This window comes from Psammomys obesus, unplaced genomic scaffold (genome assembly GCF_907164565.1).
Source record: "Psammomys obesus unplaced genomic scaffold, mPsaObe1.curated_primary_1811, whole genome shotgun sequence".
NCBI lineage: Eukaryota > Metazoa > Chordata > Mammalia > Rodentia > Muridae > Psammomys > Psammomys obesus.
This window is the reverse complement of record NW_026596125.1, coordinates 19,074,489-19,090,340: the sequence shown is the minus strand read 5'-3', so window position 1 is coordinate 19,090,340 and position 15,852 is coordinate 19,074,489. Positions and strand designations below refer to the sequence as shown.

The following is a 15,852-nucleotide window of genomic DNA, read 5'->3' as shown; positions in this document are numbered from 1 at the left end:
GAGAGAGCGTTTCTCTCTCATACTCGTACGTGTTAAAAGATTTAATGATACACATCAGCTTCTTGGAGAGCCTTCTCCCACCTGCCCTTGCCACACTGGTCCCTAGAGCCTTCTCCTTTCACTTAAAGGACAAGATCAGTAGGATGCTGACCTTGGAAAGTAATTACTGTCACCCGTTCTCCTTTGATGGTTTATGGTTACACTTGCTCCCTTCACATGTAAGGTACTGACTGGTGTTTGGGGAAATGGCCCCTCCCTCCAGATGCCACATCTCTGGAGTTTTTGTCAAGTATTTGGATTCACATATTAAGTGGAAAATGCATCAAACTGTAGGCCAAAATGGACTTTGTCATTTGATCAGTGATGGTGCATGGAAAGAGAAGTAGGAGGTGTAAGAAATTCCCTAATCAGACTAGACTCTGAATGCCTTGGAAGGAGCAGCTGGGCAGTGATGGCCTCCTGCTTGGGAGGTTCCAGCCTGGAGGTTCCGCCGGCTGCTGGTTATAACAGACCTTTGTCTTCAGGCGTCCTTTTGTCTTGACAAGTACTTTATGCTCTAATATAACATTCTGAAAGTTCTTTCCCTTTATTATCTCCTGGCTCCAAAGAATGTGTTTGCCTAAAAAAAGAAAAACATTTTGATCACAGCCAGAAGCCCAAGTCACCACTGTAGCATCCAGGTCCATCACTTCACAGAGATGAGTTTGTTATAGTGCCTGTGTAACTAGTGTAACACAGATAGCAGTTTCTACTCTATTATTTCTTTATTCGTTACTCTAAGATAAATTAATAAATGATATTATAGGAAAGTTAATGATTTCCAGAAAAATAATTTTAATCACGGTGGTTTATATTTCAGAATTTATGAATGAATTTGCAAATAAAAAATATGCTGATGTGTTTACCTGAAAACTTCAGTATGTTAAAGTTAAGACTTTATCCGTTTAAAATATGTTTAAGGATGAGTTAAAATACTTTTTATCTGTTTAAAAATTACTTAGGATCCTGTGGCTCCTTCAGGTGTTTTTCTTATATTAAACTTAAATGCTGGTGTTTAGTTCTCCAGACTCCCTCCTCACCATGAGCGTATCCAGGCTTATTTTCTACCTGGTTGAAAACATCATCACTAAGTTGTCAGCGGCTTAGTTGAGCAGTCAAACTATATTATTCAATATCTTGTCTGACATGAGGACCCCACTGCAAAGAAAGAGATGTCTCAAGTTGGTGCCACACTTCAATAAATAGAGACATTTCATTTGGCACCACACTAATTCAATCCAGTTCAGTTAACTCTTTTTTTCCCCATGTAAGGGCAGATAAAAAAGGCAGCCATGAATGACTGAGCTGGTCATATGTTTGACACATCAGTGTGTGTAGACAAAGCAGACCACAGTGGAAGGCTCAGCCTTTGGATTTCAGACAAGACCAGTGTGGGAGCCTCCCTTGGCACATGGTGCTGAGTGGAACCTCAGCTCACAGGCAAGCTCATACCTACAGCCTGCTCAGGTACAAAGAGAAGGGGCTGGGCCTGAATGCCTTGCCCTCCCCAGCCCTGGCAGGATAGAGAAGCCCAAGAGTAGTCACTGTCTTCTCAGGTTCTTGAGTTTCATTTTAGCTTCCTGAACAAAAAGTATTCAACACTGTGTAATGTTTTATGATTTTGATAAAAATTTTGCTCCAAATATGTGCCTTAAAAACCCTTCTGATAATGTAATGCCCATGCTTCTGTTATTTCCCAGCTCAGTAATTTCTCACTGAGACAGACAGTGAATGAATGTATTCGTGACATTTTATTCTTGGGGATGAGCAGACTAGATCAGAACCCCACATGTGGAATGTTGACACCTTATTGAGAGATAACCAACATTGTTGGAAAACATGCTTGTTGCTCCATGGATAAGGTCTGAGATTCCTGAGTTTGGCCTTAGAACCCTTCAGAGGCATCTTACCCTGAAGTTTGTGCTCCAGAGTCCTGTGGTGATACCACTGCCCAGAACTCCGTGCTCTCCCCACTGTCCACAGAGCCCTCTTTTAGACAACCAAGCCTCTCTGCTTTTCATGAAGCCTCAAATCCTGATTCTCCCATGAATCGGGCCTTCTTCAATGGATTCCATGGGAACACATGGCGTTCCCACACTTGCTCTTAAGAACTTTGAGCTAGCCTTGCCCTCCATCCTGTGGATGCAGCTTTATCCCACAGTGAAGCAAAGTTGGCCAGTTAATCCAAAGTGCCCGTGTCGGGGCTTCGGCTTTACAGTTGGCACTCACAAAGATCTGTCGGCAGAAGTAGGTGCAGGGCTGGTGTCCCAGTTAGGACGGATCTCTGAGCCAGGTTCTGCCAGTCAGCAGTGGAAGCACTTGAGATAGTGGCCTAACATCACTTTTAAAAGTGGGGTTACAGAAGAGAGAATATGGTACCACATGGCCCTCTTTTTTTTTAATTTTTTATTAATTACACTTTATTCATTTTGTTTCCCCCCATAAGCCCCTCCCTCCTCCCCTCCCGATCCCACCCTCCCTCCCCTTTCAGCATGCATGCCACTCCCCAAGTCCACTGATAGGGAAGGTTCTCCTCTTCTTTCTGATCTTAGTCTATCAGTTCTCATCAAAAGTGGCTGCATTGTCCTCTTCTGTGGCCTGGTAAGGCTGCTCCCCCCTCAGGGGGAAGTGATCAACGAGCAGGCCAATCAGATTATGTCAGAGGCAGTCCCTCTTCCCATTACTATGTAACCCACTTAGACACTGAACTGCCATGGGCTACACCTATGCAGGGGTACCAGGTCATCTCCACGAATAGTCCTTGGTTGGAGTATGAGTCTCTGGGAAGTTCCCTGTTTTCAAATTATCTTGTTCTGTTGCTCTCCTTGTGGAGTTCCCGTCCCCTCCAGCTCTTACTATTTCCCACTTCTTACATAAAATTCCATTCACTCTGCCCATCAGTTAGCCATCAGGCTCAGCATCTGCTTTGACAGTCTATACTGCAGAGGCTTTCAGAGGCTCTCTGTGGGAGGTTTCAAGGTTGTTTCCTGTTTTCTTCTGGCTTTCAGAGGCCCTCTGTAGCGGGTTCCGAGGTTGTTTCCTATTTTCTTTTTCTTCTGATGTCCATCCTCTTTGCCTTTCAGGATGGGGGTTGAACATTTTAGTTAGGGTCCTCTCTTTGCTTAGTTTGTTTAGATGTACAGATTTTAATGGGTTTATTCTATGTTGTATGTTTATATGAGTGAGTATATACCATGCGTGTCTTTTTGCTTTTGGGACAACTCACTCAGGATGATCCTTTCCAGGTCCCACCATTTACCTGCAAATTTCATGATTTCCTTATTTTTCATTGCTGAGTAATACTCCATTGTATAGATGTACCACAGTTTCTGCATCCATTCTTCAGTTGAGGGGCATCTGGGTTGTTTCCAGCTTCTGGCTATTACAAATAAAGCTGCTACAAACATGGTTGAGCAAATGTCCTTTTTGTGTACTTGAGCCTCTTTTGGATATATGCCTAGGAGTGGTATGGCTGGATCTTGAGGAAGCACTATTCCTAGTTGTCTGAGAAAGCGCCAGATTGATTTCCAGAGTGGTTGTACCAGTTTACATTCCCACCAGCAGTGGAGAAGGGCCCTCTTAATTGTCATAAAAGCAATAGTTAATTTTGGAAAAAGTTTCAAAGAGTCCAGATTAAGTACCTCAAATGATCACAAAATCATGCATGGGACATGTTCTTTTCCATGTTACTCCGTTCATGTCCTCTACCCACAGCAGTCTTATTTGGGAGATACTTTGCTCTCATGGTTTTAGTGAAGGAACCAGGATGTAGTCAAAGTAATGTGTTCAGCATCACCAAGCAGCAGGCAGGGGTCGAGCCACCGCGTGCACACAGCCCCAGGCCTCAGCCCTGCTCTGGTCTTGAGCACTTGGGGTGGACACCCCTGCGTGTAGAGTGTGTCACGCGTGGGCTGTCTGCCAGTAGAGACCGGTGGACACTGCGCTGGTGCAGAGAATGTGTCATGAGGCCGCGGGGCGAGAGACCTGGCCTCACTGACCCTTCCGCTCTGCCATATTGACTTGAGAACTGGAGCCAGCAGAAGCCACCAGCATTGGTTCCCAGAGTGCAATCCTGTAGGTGCGGGGAACTCTGCTGACAGCCTCTGGGACTCTCCTTGCAGTTTCCCAGCTTGTCAGGGCTTGGGGGCACGGCTAGTGCTATAGCACTCCTGTAGGACCTCGCAGACCGCCATTCGGGTGGCGCCTGCCGGCTGGGGAAGAGTAGCACTCCAGGCCTGTCAGTGGCGTTCTGCAGGGACCCGGCATGTTTCCTGCTTGCCCGTCCCGCTGCCCAGTGCAGTGTTAAAGTGCTTCCTCGGGCTCTCCTGGGAAAGGGCCACAGCCTGGGGTCACAGCAGTGTGCCCTGGCTGTGGAGGACATTTTCTTGATGTGGTCCTACATGCATCGGGCATTTTAGGATTTGCAGTGTGGGATATGACATGTACCTGGGATTAGGGAAATGTTTCAGACAGGATTTCCAGTGTCTACACTTCCCATCACAGTTGAGATTTTAAAAGTGAATTCCCTAAGTCTTCAGAGCAGTCTGTTTTTTATGTAGTATGCAGGTAATGGAAAAATATGTCTTTTTAATTGTTGTATGTGGAATAAAAAGACTCCCAGGACATTACTGTGCTTTGTATCTGTTTTGAGGATAAGTGCCCTAAGTGCTGGGCACAATTTAAAGGAGAAGAGCACTGATGAAACATTTCACTCATCAGATGCCTTTGAAGTTGAGCTTCTCAGGGGTGCTTGTAGTCTCCTTCCTAATGGACATGTTTCAAAGGAGAAAGTGGCTGTGGCATTCTGCTGGGATGTCTCCCAATGAACGAACTCTTTTTTTTTTTCTTTTTTTTTGGTCTGTTTCTGACTGAATTTTGAAAGCTAGCTACTTAGAAATCACATTAATGACAGAATTGTTTCTGCTACTGTGGACTCATTCTCATCGACAGGGTAAGGTTTAAAAGTTAGGTTTTCCAGGATGCTTGACATTTTAAACAAAGGGTACGTGATCTCTTTTATTCCATATCTTTCCAAACCTAAATTTTCTCAGCTTTCCATAGTAGTATATCAGAAGGGTTGAGGTATATATGAAATGAAGAATATAAGAACTACTTTTATGAAGTATCTTGTTGGTAAAGTCACTACGCTTAAAGGCATTTAGAAACTGTGTATTTAAGATTGATGGTTCCTTGATTCTGGTAATGGGAGGGGTTTTTTTCATTTCAGGTGTCTTTTAAACCTGCAAATGCTTTAAGGATGTTGAATAAATACTGTTTTGCTTTATATATCTTGAGTTGAATCTCACTCACCTAAGCTAGACATTTAACAGACATATTGTAGTATGGCTTAAAATGTTTCTATTTTTCTGTTAATTACCATATAGGCTGTGCCATATTTAACCTTTATTTTATGCTTTATTACTTAGTTTTCATATGAATCCAACAAGCAGTGAAGACCTCAGGAAAATCCCGGTAAGTTACCAAGGGGTAACGAGATCACGAGAGAGTGAGCCTGGCTTCTCTCTAGCGTATTCCCTGCACGCCTGTCTCCCTGAATGCCTCAGTTGCAGAAATACCATTGATCAGTTGGTATTTGGGGGAGAAAAGAAAGTGAGGTTAAGACTTTGCCTGCACTACACAAGTGAGTGTAGTGGATGTGCTCAGAGCTAGTCAAGCTAACGCCGTTGTAACTGACGCCTCCCTAGGAGGCACGTGTATGTTTGTAATGTATGCCTTTAACGTGAAAGCTGCACATCAGAGTTAGCACTGCACTCGTGAAAGTACACGACATTTGTTGTTGGGACAGGGATTTAAAAGAGAGCAAAGCATCTGGCCAGTGTACAATAGAAAAGCAGCAGGGTAAGAGACCGGGGGTTATCAGGACAGGCTTTGGAAGGACAAATACTTCAGGGTGCTTACCTTCTGAGTGCAGCCAAACCAGATCTGTCCCAGGGCTGGCAGCAGTCAATTAAATGGATGTGTGTAGTTTGCAGGGACTGCTGAGCCTAACTTTGTTTCATTGTTACCTGATGTTCAGGATTGTATAGCAGAGTTCAGTTACATCTGAGTCTTCTAAATATGTTGACCTGGAGAATAAATCACTTCATGAAAGTACAGGCAGATGTTCGTGGGGGAAAACTACATACTCACTGAGTAACAGAAAGAGGCCGGTGGCTGCTGTTTCCACCATCTGCCCGTAATGTGTGTGAGCCAGATGTATTTAAATTTTTTCTAGCAATTGCATATCCCAATTTCTAATATATAGTTTGTCTAAAAGAAGTCAAGGTGGGATTACGGTCTATTTTATAAACATTTTCAGTGCAGTTGTCTTTCTAAAGAATGGTAGAAGACACTGTGGATGCACAGGATTCTAGATAATGCTTTGCTGCTTTATGTAAATGATTTTTAAGTTTTGATGTTTCATAAATACTTGTCTTTAAAACATGGCCGTCGTGAAGCAATGTCAGACTATATGAAGTCAGCCTTTGATCAGATAGCGAAATGAATTCTACCGGGCTGTTACTTAATCTCAAACAAAATGCAACATCAAAAGTTGATTTAATATGTAGCTATTGTTTATTAGGTAACCTTAATTACAATTTCTGTGTGCTTGAAGATGTACTTTTCTAAATCTTATAATTTATTGCTGTTAAAACATCCTCAGAAATCTTTAAAGAAATAAAATGTGAAAATTGTTTTAGTTCAAGGATTTAAAGGTGATAAAAGAATCCTTGATGTGTGATTCTTTCTCTCTGGAATCTAACTATCCTAAGTGACAGTCAAGGATTACCAGATGTTGCTAATGTACTGTAAGATACAATTAAGAAGAGAAAGCATCCTTACAGTCGAGTTTCCAGGAGAAGTATTTGAACAATTTTTGTGTTGAAGATTATACGATGTTTGAAGTAATTTACGTGGAGTTGTCCAGTAATAGCCATCCGCCACGTTATTTTCTCTCCTTCTGGATGGAGTATTGTGTAATTAGGTTTGTGTGTCGACTCTGCTGGTGCCAACACCTGTCTGCTGAGGCGCGGTGTTTAGGCAGGAGCAGTAGCCAGTTGAAAGGGCAGTGAGAGCTCTTTAAGGCCTAATTAAGAGCTGAAAGGGAGATGAAGAGAGGAGGACAAAAGATGTGAAAGTAGCTGAGATGATGTTCCCAGAGCAGAGTTCCTCATTATACAATAATGAGATGATCTGAGAACGCCAGGCTTCATCTCCTCCCTCTCTCTTCCACTTGCCTTGGATGTCAGTTAGGACCCCACCAATATTTGGTTACCAGGGCAACCTTTCTTTAAATTTTCAGTTATTTTGAGTCTTGATAATTTGCTATTGTCTGAATTTAAATATTGTAATATATATGTAATATATATGTATATATATATATATGTATTTTCTGGTTTAAAAGGCTAGATTGTGTGTAAAGTAAAAATAGCAAATTCTGAGAATCTTCCATACGACTCTTTTTATTTAAAATTCTGGTTATAAACTTCATAGAGGACTGCTCCTCTCTTGCCCAGTCCCCCATCTTTGTGTCTGTGTAAGGGATTTTACTTTTAGCGGATGTGCAGTAGAAACGAAAGGTTAGTTATGAAAGAAAAGAGACAGCAAAATTTTATATTAAATTTCAAAACAAGAAAACGTCCTTAAAATTTGTGCTGCCTATGAAGCATAGGGGATAAATACTGAATTTATGGCAGTCCCATTGCAGGCTGTATTTGCTCTCTACCTGTTTTCAGGTCAGAGTTTTCAGTTTTTCCTGAATATTAGTAAATATATCTTTTGAAAATCGATTTTCATATTTGCTTGAGAGTTTCACTCTTTAAGAAAACTAATTTTTTTATAACCAGAAAACATTTTAACATTGTTTATATTGGTTAATATTAGTCTTTGTTATTTCCTTTGATGTTATAATTGTGTGTGTATAGTGATTGCTGGTTTAGAATTATATACCTAAAATTAGAAAATGTGCATGATTCTCAAACATTGAATAATATCTGGAGGCAAGCCTGATCTGTATAAATTATTTTTTCCCAGAGTGTAGTTTATCGTACATGTGTCTCTAGGATATATTTTTGCTCAGAAACCTGATGCTGAATTTTGGGTAAAACTTTCATCTGAAAAGAAGACAGGAGAAGTTTACTAAGAATAGAAATGTATTTCTAGGACTTAGGATGGGGTGACAGAGGTAAAGAACATGTGTATATTGTTCATTTTGGCTGTAAAATGTTGAGCAGTATGATGAAATATTAGGCCATCCTGAGAGACTGAGATGATTCCTGTCATGGCATCTATACTTCTTATGTCACAATGGAAAATTTTGGTGTTTCATTTACCTTCGTTGTTTTAAGATAAATGTTAAAATATTAGCTACATTAACCATTATCGTTAATGTCTGACTGTTACAGTAGTAAGTGTAACTGTGTGAATGATTTTTAAATGTCTGCTCACTTGTAATTTGAAAAATCATTGCAATTATTATGTAACTTGTTTAAAATTAGAGTCTTAGCAGATGCTAATATCTTATGTTCATTAAAAAAAAACACAAAACAAGTAATAGCCCTTTTAATTTCATGACTCCTATGATTCTTAGCTTTTCTAGTAAATATGTTATTAGAGAAATGAAATCATATTAGTTGGCCTTTATTAGTTTTAAAAATGCAGTTTAGAAAAAAGTTACTCAATAGATAGCAGAATTCTGGAACTGGAAAGTGTTAGAAAAGCTGCCTCTTCCAATAAGGAAAGTGATGCAGCCTGATTCCCTTATTTTTGTAGTGTTACTTGTGCTAAAGTACAGATTTCTGTACTTTTTCTGACAGATTAAAAACTCTAATGTTTCCTGTCTTTACTATGGAAGAATGCATAACACAATTCATATTTTATGAGAACATAATTAGTAAATGTATAATATGCTAAACAACCAGTGGCTAGCGCATGATGTCATAGGCTTACTTGACCCAAGAGGGAAGGTGGAAGCCAACACTTAGCTTCAGAATTACCCACATGGAGCTTAAGAGCAGCATTTGAAATGTTGGGGCACAAGTCATTTCATTCAAAGTTTCAGCTTCTCCTGTGTGCCAGTGGAAAATAAAAAAAGTAGTTTGAAGTATATCTTTCAGAATTCAAACTCATTTTCCTTAAATATTGTGTTTATTGGCTTACGATTAAAGTAGGCTTATAATAAACTTCAGAATCTAGTAAAGGATTTGATTTTCCTGTTTGAGGTCTTGGTAAGCATTATTTTTTTTTAATGGTGCCATTTTAAATGAAAATTTATTATATGATTTAAAAAATCTTTCACCTATTTTTATTGTGGCACTAGAGGCTGTTAAGATTTTTAAAGCATCCAAATTGATGTTTTCAGTATTCCAGTAGCTCTGAAGTAGCTTCTGCTCTCCCAAATGATATTATCCATGTTAGTTTCCTAGAACTGTGCCTCAGAGGTATTTCTGCTTACAGCTGATTGTAGCAGAAAAGTTAAGATGTGACTCTCTTCTGCTCAGACGCCTTCCGTGTTTTCTTATTTTCTAGGAAGAGTCTGCACTGCTCATGCTTGATGGGGCAGTGGGTATCACTGGAGCCTGTCTTCTCTTGTACTTGCTCTCTGGTCATGCCTCCCTGCCTGTGGCAGGCCACTGGACCTGGAGCCCTGTTTTACTAATTGTCCATGTTTATCCTACTGCCCATTTCTGCCTGGAGAGGGTGAAGGCTGTCACAAGCTGTCACTACCGAAACTCTGAGGCCTGGGGTATGGGAGAAAGTTCTCAGCTAAAGTTTGTATGTGCAGGAAGAAGGGACACATTGAGTGACGGGTGTCACTCTAGCCTCTGCCCTGGGGTCTTGCAGTAAGAGTGTATGGTGAAGAGCTGGCCTTGGATTAAATGGAAAAGCTCCAGACAAATAACACAGTCAAAGTAGATGCTGAAGATGGGAGAGACTTGCAGTTTCTATGGGAACAAGTTTTTCTGCGTTCCCTAGGCCTCAGCAATCTTCTGCTGGACAATCAAGTTCTGCCTTAAGAACAAGGAAACCAGGTTCTTAATGTGCTGGTTGATTTTTTTTTTTCTTCAAGCAAAATAAAGTGTTTGACCCAAAGTGATGCAAGTCATCCTAAATTGTTGGGTTTAGGGAGAGAACTATGTTTTAAAGGCCTAAAATTTGCTACTTTGTATCTAGACATTTACACAGTGGAGATCTAAATCCCAGGGCGTTGATATCCAGGGGATTTGTATATATTAAAGGTACCCTCACAAGTTGTTTTCTTTAAACCTTGGCGTCACAACGTTATAGAATAAAAGGAGTTAAGAGAAGACCGCCTTTTGGTTGTGTGCGTACTTTTATGTGTGTTTTTCTAACGAGTTGAGTATCGTGAGTAAGTGAGATGACAGAATGGGTAGCCGTCGTGACCATGAGCATTAACATGGCTGCAGCTGAGCTCCTACCTTCCTGATGACAGGGGAAGCATCACACAAACGGATGTTGTTTGTGGGAAATGGAAACACCCACGAGTCAGAAAGCAAAAGCTCAGCCAGCTGGTCAGCTAAGGCAGAAGCTGTGTCTGTAGACGGTGCCCGGGTTTAGCTCCAGGCACCGTCATTTCTCGACAGATTCGAGCAGCAGACTGGCACTTCTGTTTCTCACAGCCGTCATCATTAAAAAGCCCAGGTGAAAGTGTGAATCTGAGTTTAGAGGTAGCACTTCTGTGGGTGTTGTGTCTGAATATGCAATCCTTTGACTGGAATCCTACCGATGTTTAGTTTTCGCCTGTTTTCATTATATTGGCTGAGGTGTGGTTTGCTATTACAGACCATGTGGTATCCATGCCGTCTAGTTGCTGGGGAGGGAGCCGAGGGCCCTCTGCACGAAGCACATCCTTGCTCCCGCGCTGCATTCGCAGCACTCATGTTGAGCTTTAGTCCTCACCGACACGGGCAGTCTCTGGCGATAGGAAGATGTTCCCAGTGTAAGCAGGCGTTGCAGGTGCAGAGTTCGAATCAGGCTTTTGGTCTGTCTGCCCTCCTCCCTACCTGGGACTGGCACCCTGCTTCTAGCTATGGCTGGAGAGAAATTTGATCAGCTTCAGCAAAACCAGAAGGTGAAATTCCGACTAGCTCTTGATGTGTATGTCCCCGTGTCCTGCCCGCTAAAGCAAGTCTGCATTTCCTTCCAGGACAACAATCCTTTCGATGCCGTGGCTGGATACCGGAGTCTGACGTACGAAGAGGTGCTGCAGGAGCTAGTGAAGCACAAAGAACTCCTCCGGAGGAAGGACACCCACATCCGTGAGCTGGAGGACTACATTGACAACCTCCTTGTCCGGGTGATGGAAGAGACTCCCAGCATCCTGCGAGTACCCTATGAGCCATCCAGGAAAGCTGGCAAATTTGCCAACAGCTAGGAGAGCCAGTAGGAAGGAGAGAGAATGAGGGAATGAGAGGAAGGAAGGGAGTGAGGGTGTTACTGGAAGAGGCCACACTGTCAGGTGCACTTCCTCCCCATCATTGGGAAACACTGTCAGTCCTGTAGGTATCAAGAGTAATCTTTGAAGTGAGTAAAATACTCTGAACTCTTAAACTGAGAATGAGCCATGCCTTGATGAGTGAGCGGCTCTGTGGCATCACTTGGGTGCTGGTGCCGGACGTCGTCTGCCATAGGCCTGGAAATATATTCAACAGCCCATGAGTTATTCCTCAGGAATAGATTCCATAAAGCAGGATTGATGTGGTGTTGGATTCTCAGAGTCTATAGACACACTCAGTGTCAGGAACCCTGCTCGTTATAAACACTAGTAAAAAGAAGTTCCTCATACATGACTATGTATGTTCGTGTGTCTCTGTATATAAAGTAATGCATATACCTCATATACACATGTGTATTTAGGGCACTTAAAAACAAGTGGTTGCCTCTACACTAACTCTACAGTTAGGATACCAGTCTCATAGTTGAAAATGCGCTTTTGCAGAATGCCCTCAGGACTGCTTGTCACCAGGACCACCCCACTTCTGTGGAGAAGCTGTTTGAATCCAGTCCTGACTGTCTGAACCCTGATTTTGAAGATATTCACTGCATCCAGCTCTGGCTTCCAACTTTACCCCCAACTCCTGCCCAAACAGAACTGATGATCTCAAGTCTTTTTTTTTTTTCAAGGAGTGGCAGAATTTAGAGTTCGTTATTCTTTTCAGTGAAGCATGGGTTTCCTCATCTAGTGTTCTCCTGGTATTTGAGTTTATGGGAAGTGTAAGCAGAAGCTAGGCTCATACGGTTTATTCTCTGTGGATCATGAGCAAAGACAACAAAGAGTAAAGTTCTGCCTGAGAGTGATCGAGGGGATGGGCTGTGGTCTTTCCCTGATCACCCAAGGCAACAGCGACTTCTAGGGATGAGGGTCGGGTTTGGCTTCCATGTCCTCAGTGTAGAGCCCTGGACCCAGGCTCATCACAGCAGTGAGTGTTGAAAGCAGGTCTTCGCCAGCACCAGAGCGTGTGGCAGCCCCTGTGCGCCCTTGAGGAGAGCAGTCACAAGCTTTGGGGTCTGTGGGTAAGCCTGCCTCCCTGGAGTGATAGTTCCTCTGTGGGTTACCTTTATGTATTTGTACAAAATTATCCTGAAATTTAAAGTGAAAAGCAACGAGATAAGAACATTTCAGATCTTCTGGTATTTCAGCCTTTCCGATCTAAGCACCGTGGAACAGACTGTCTTTCAGAGCTGAGGATGAAAGGCTGCCATGTATAGAGACTGGTGGCTGAGTATGTCCCTAGCCCAGTAGTGAGCTGCATTTTTCTGATGCTTATCTTAAGTAAGACTTCACTGAGAGTCAAATGAATGCAGAGATTATAGTTTTGCTGATTTTCATACTTTTTAGTCACAAAATTCCTTGTTATCTGTATTTTCTGAGTTTCTGTGGTTTTCTAGAAAACATGGGTTTTGAAGTGAAATTTTTTCCAAATACAAACTTAAACACTTTCCTAAATTAAAGTAGAGAAGGAAAAATGGCTTTTTACAATCAATTTTCCTTCCACTTAATAATTAAAGTGATTCTAAATAAACTTTAGATTTGGTTTTCCCATGTGAGGTCTTGGTAAAATTTTTTTTAATGGTGCCACTTAAAATGAACATTTTTTAGATGTTACCAGATTCTTACATATTTTCATCATGGCATTGCTGAGACCTTACAACTTCTCACAGCACCTAAATCCTTGTATTCAGGGTTATGACAAGATAGCTGCAGTTAGGGTAACGTGCACCAGCCAAATATGTCCTGGGGTGGACCTGAGCTGTCTGGTGACTTTGTCCTGGGAATAAGTGTTCCATAAATCTCATTTTAAAAGCATAGTTCAAATGCCATGGTTCCTTCTATGAAAAGTAAGTCATAAGGCACAGCTTTTGCTTCCGTAAGAATATGAGCACATGTACTCATCTGCCCATAGGCACTAGCCAGGCTGAATGGGTATTTGCCTTTTCAGACTCTGAAATGAAGCTGTGCCCATTGGCAGTCTCATAGGCAGTGAGCTTTGAGGCACAAGCATTGTTGCTAAAAAAACACAAAGGTCTGAGACAAACAAAACATCTACATTTAGACTCTGGAAAATGTTGTATTCTAGAGGTAAGAATTTCACTTGTGAACTTAATGTTTGATCATCAGTTAACATGTTAAACTTACAAGTAAAATAAGTCTACAAGTGAACATAGCATGTGGGCTGTATCTAAGTGCACGTATGAGCTGGGCACTGTAGAAAGAAGGCTGAGAGGTCAGTTCATTTATTTTCCAAATGTAACAGAATATTCTAGTGGTTTATTTTTGTATTAACTTAGAAGTGGAAATAAATGTTTGCCTCTGTAAACAGCGCATGCACAGTAGATGTTTAAGGGCATTTGATTTCTGAGCTTAGCCTAAACATACATGCTCACAAAGACTTCTAACAAGATTTTTTTTTTTTTAAATCACAGAACCAACTCCTCTCCAACCTGATTTAAGCTAACACACTTCTGTTACATAATTTAACTTTCTTAAAACAACAACAACAGTATTTTACAACCAGTCTCTTCCAGTTCTAAACTCAGCTGGACAGTACTGCTGCTCTGGCCTGCCCCTGGGAGTTAAGGGCCTTGCTCAGAGTTGTACATAGGTACCACGTAGCCCACTCATGGTAAGTGGTGGAAGCCTTGCCTCTTGCTGCTGCCGTGTTCTGCATCGACTCCAGTTTTGCCCCCCTCCCATGAGTGTAGTATTATCATAGATTATACATAACTACATGTATTGCTTTTGGCAGTAAATCAAGTTCTCGTTGTAATTTTCCGGCTGTGAAAATGTTGCCTTGTGTTTAAAAGGGTTTCACGAGTGGAAGCCTAAGTAAATAAGCTCATTAGTGACAGGCCTGCTTTTCCATGTCCCCATTCCCCGTCTCCCCACTCCCACTGCACCCCGCTTGCCACCCCCATGTGAGCGCTTATCCTTAACAAGGAGAATCTTGAAAATGAAGAATCAAAGGGCGACCTGCTGTCTCTAAGTATCTGTAATAACTGTTACACCACAACTTTTGTTTTCCTGGATAGCGTTATTTCCCCTAAAAATAAAAGCGCTTCCCTTGGGTTGGAAGAGCAGGCGAGAACTCCTCACTGTCCATGTGTCTGTTGTCTGCCCTGGAGCTGCAGTGTGTCCCTCCTGTGCATGGGTAAAGGGTGAACGTGCCCAGTCATGTGATCTCCCCAGCAGAGGGAAGACTGCACTGTAGGCTCAGGGTGGTACTGGAGACGCTCTGTCAGCACACACCGAGAGCCCCCATTTTCACAGATTTAGAACTTTGATAATCCAGATGCTGTCCTTGGAAGTATTTAATATGCAATAGGTAGCACCTTCTCTAATTAATCTGCATATGAAGGGCTTCCCGATGTATTTAATAAGATGTGTAGAAGCTCTTCAAGCATTAAACTAAAGTTGACGTTTTGTTTCATTTACTTTTCGGTGTCAAAAAATGTCAACCCTTACAATGGAATTGAAAAGTCTGTTACCTAATGGTACATTTGGGCCTTTTAATTCTGAGGCTTCTAGATTGAATTGTGAGGTACAAAAAAATGCTGCAGATCTAGAAATGTATGTTCTTAGCAGGTATTTGAATGATGTAAGCATTCTTTGTAATTGAAGAGTATTACCCCTACCTTCTTAAGCTTAGTAACCCATATACATTTTTGCAGGTGCAAAAGTGTATAAACATTGTATAATGTGGCAGTCATAATTTATGTAAGCTGATGCATGAATCAGAATTTTTATATATGATAATTTGTCATTGTTGATTAAAGTGTTTGAACTTAATGCAGTCACCATTTCTTACTGTAGATAAAGCTGTTCCCACTCTCCATTTCTATAGGTGTCTTTATTGTGTCTTGCTAATGAGACCACTTGTGTTTGGGCACATGTTCAGTAAGGCCAACGGATGTGCCTTATAGAGAATGAAGTCATGTACAAGCAGAGGGTCTTTCCTCTTAACGTATGCAACCTTCTCTCTCTCTGTGCATATATGTGTGAGTGTGTGTGTGTATGTGTGTGTAGTGTGTAGGAGAAATAGAGAAGAGAGAGAACGTGCACATGTGCGTAGGTCCCTCCTGTCTCTTCCATAGGGGCATGCTGAGATTACATACATGCAAGATACATACACCACTGTATCCAGCTCTTACATGGAATCTAGGGATCAAACTCAGGCCATTAGACTTACACAGCAATCCCTTTATCCCTGAGCCATCTCCCCAGCCCCAGAAAAGTTTCTGAGAACTTAGGGGTTAGCTGTTCTTCAGCACATGCGCAGACACATGCGCTCTGCC

General features: G+C 41.8%; 1 protein-coding gene across 2 annotated transcripts in view; it reads left to right on the top strand.

The window, feature by feature from the left end:
• Rab11fip2 (RAB11 family interacting protein 2) overlaps nt 1-15,346 on the top strand; it is a 39,248-nt gene extending 23,902 nt beyond the window's left edge. The window contains exons 4-5 of one of the 2 annotated variants that reach the window (XM_055591619.1): nt 5,466-5,511; nt 11,207-15,346. In XM_055591619.1, coding sequence (XP_055447594.1) covers nt 5,466-5,511; nt 11,207-11,434 — 274 coding nt within the window. In that variant the 3' untranslated portion in view covers nt 11,435-15,346. The remainder of the gene's footprint in view (nt 1-5,465; nt 5,512-11,206) is intronic. The other variant, XM_055591620.1, reaches the window with a different exon arrangement.
• The last annotated feature ends 506 nt before the right edge of the window (nt 15,347-15,852 follow it).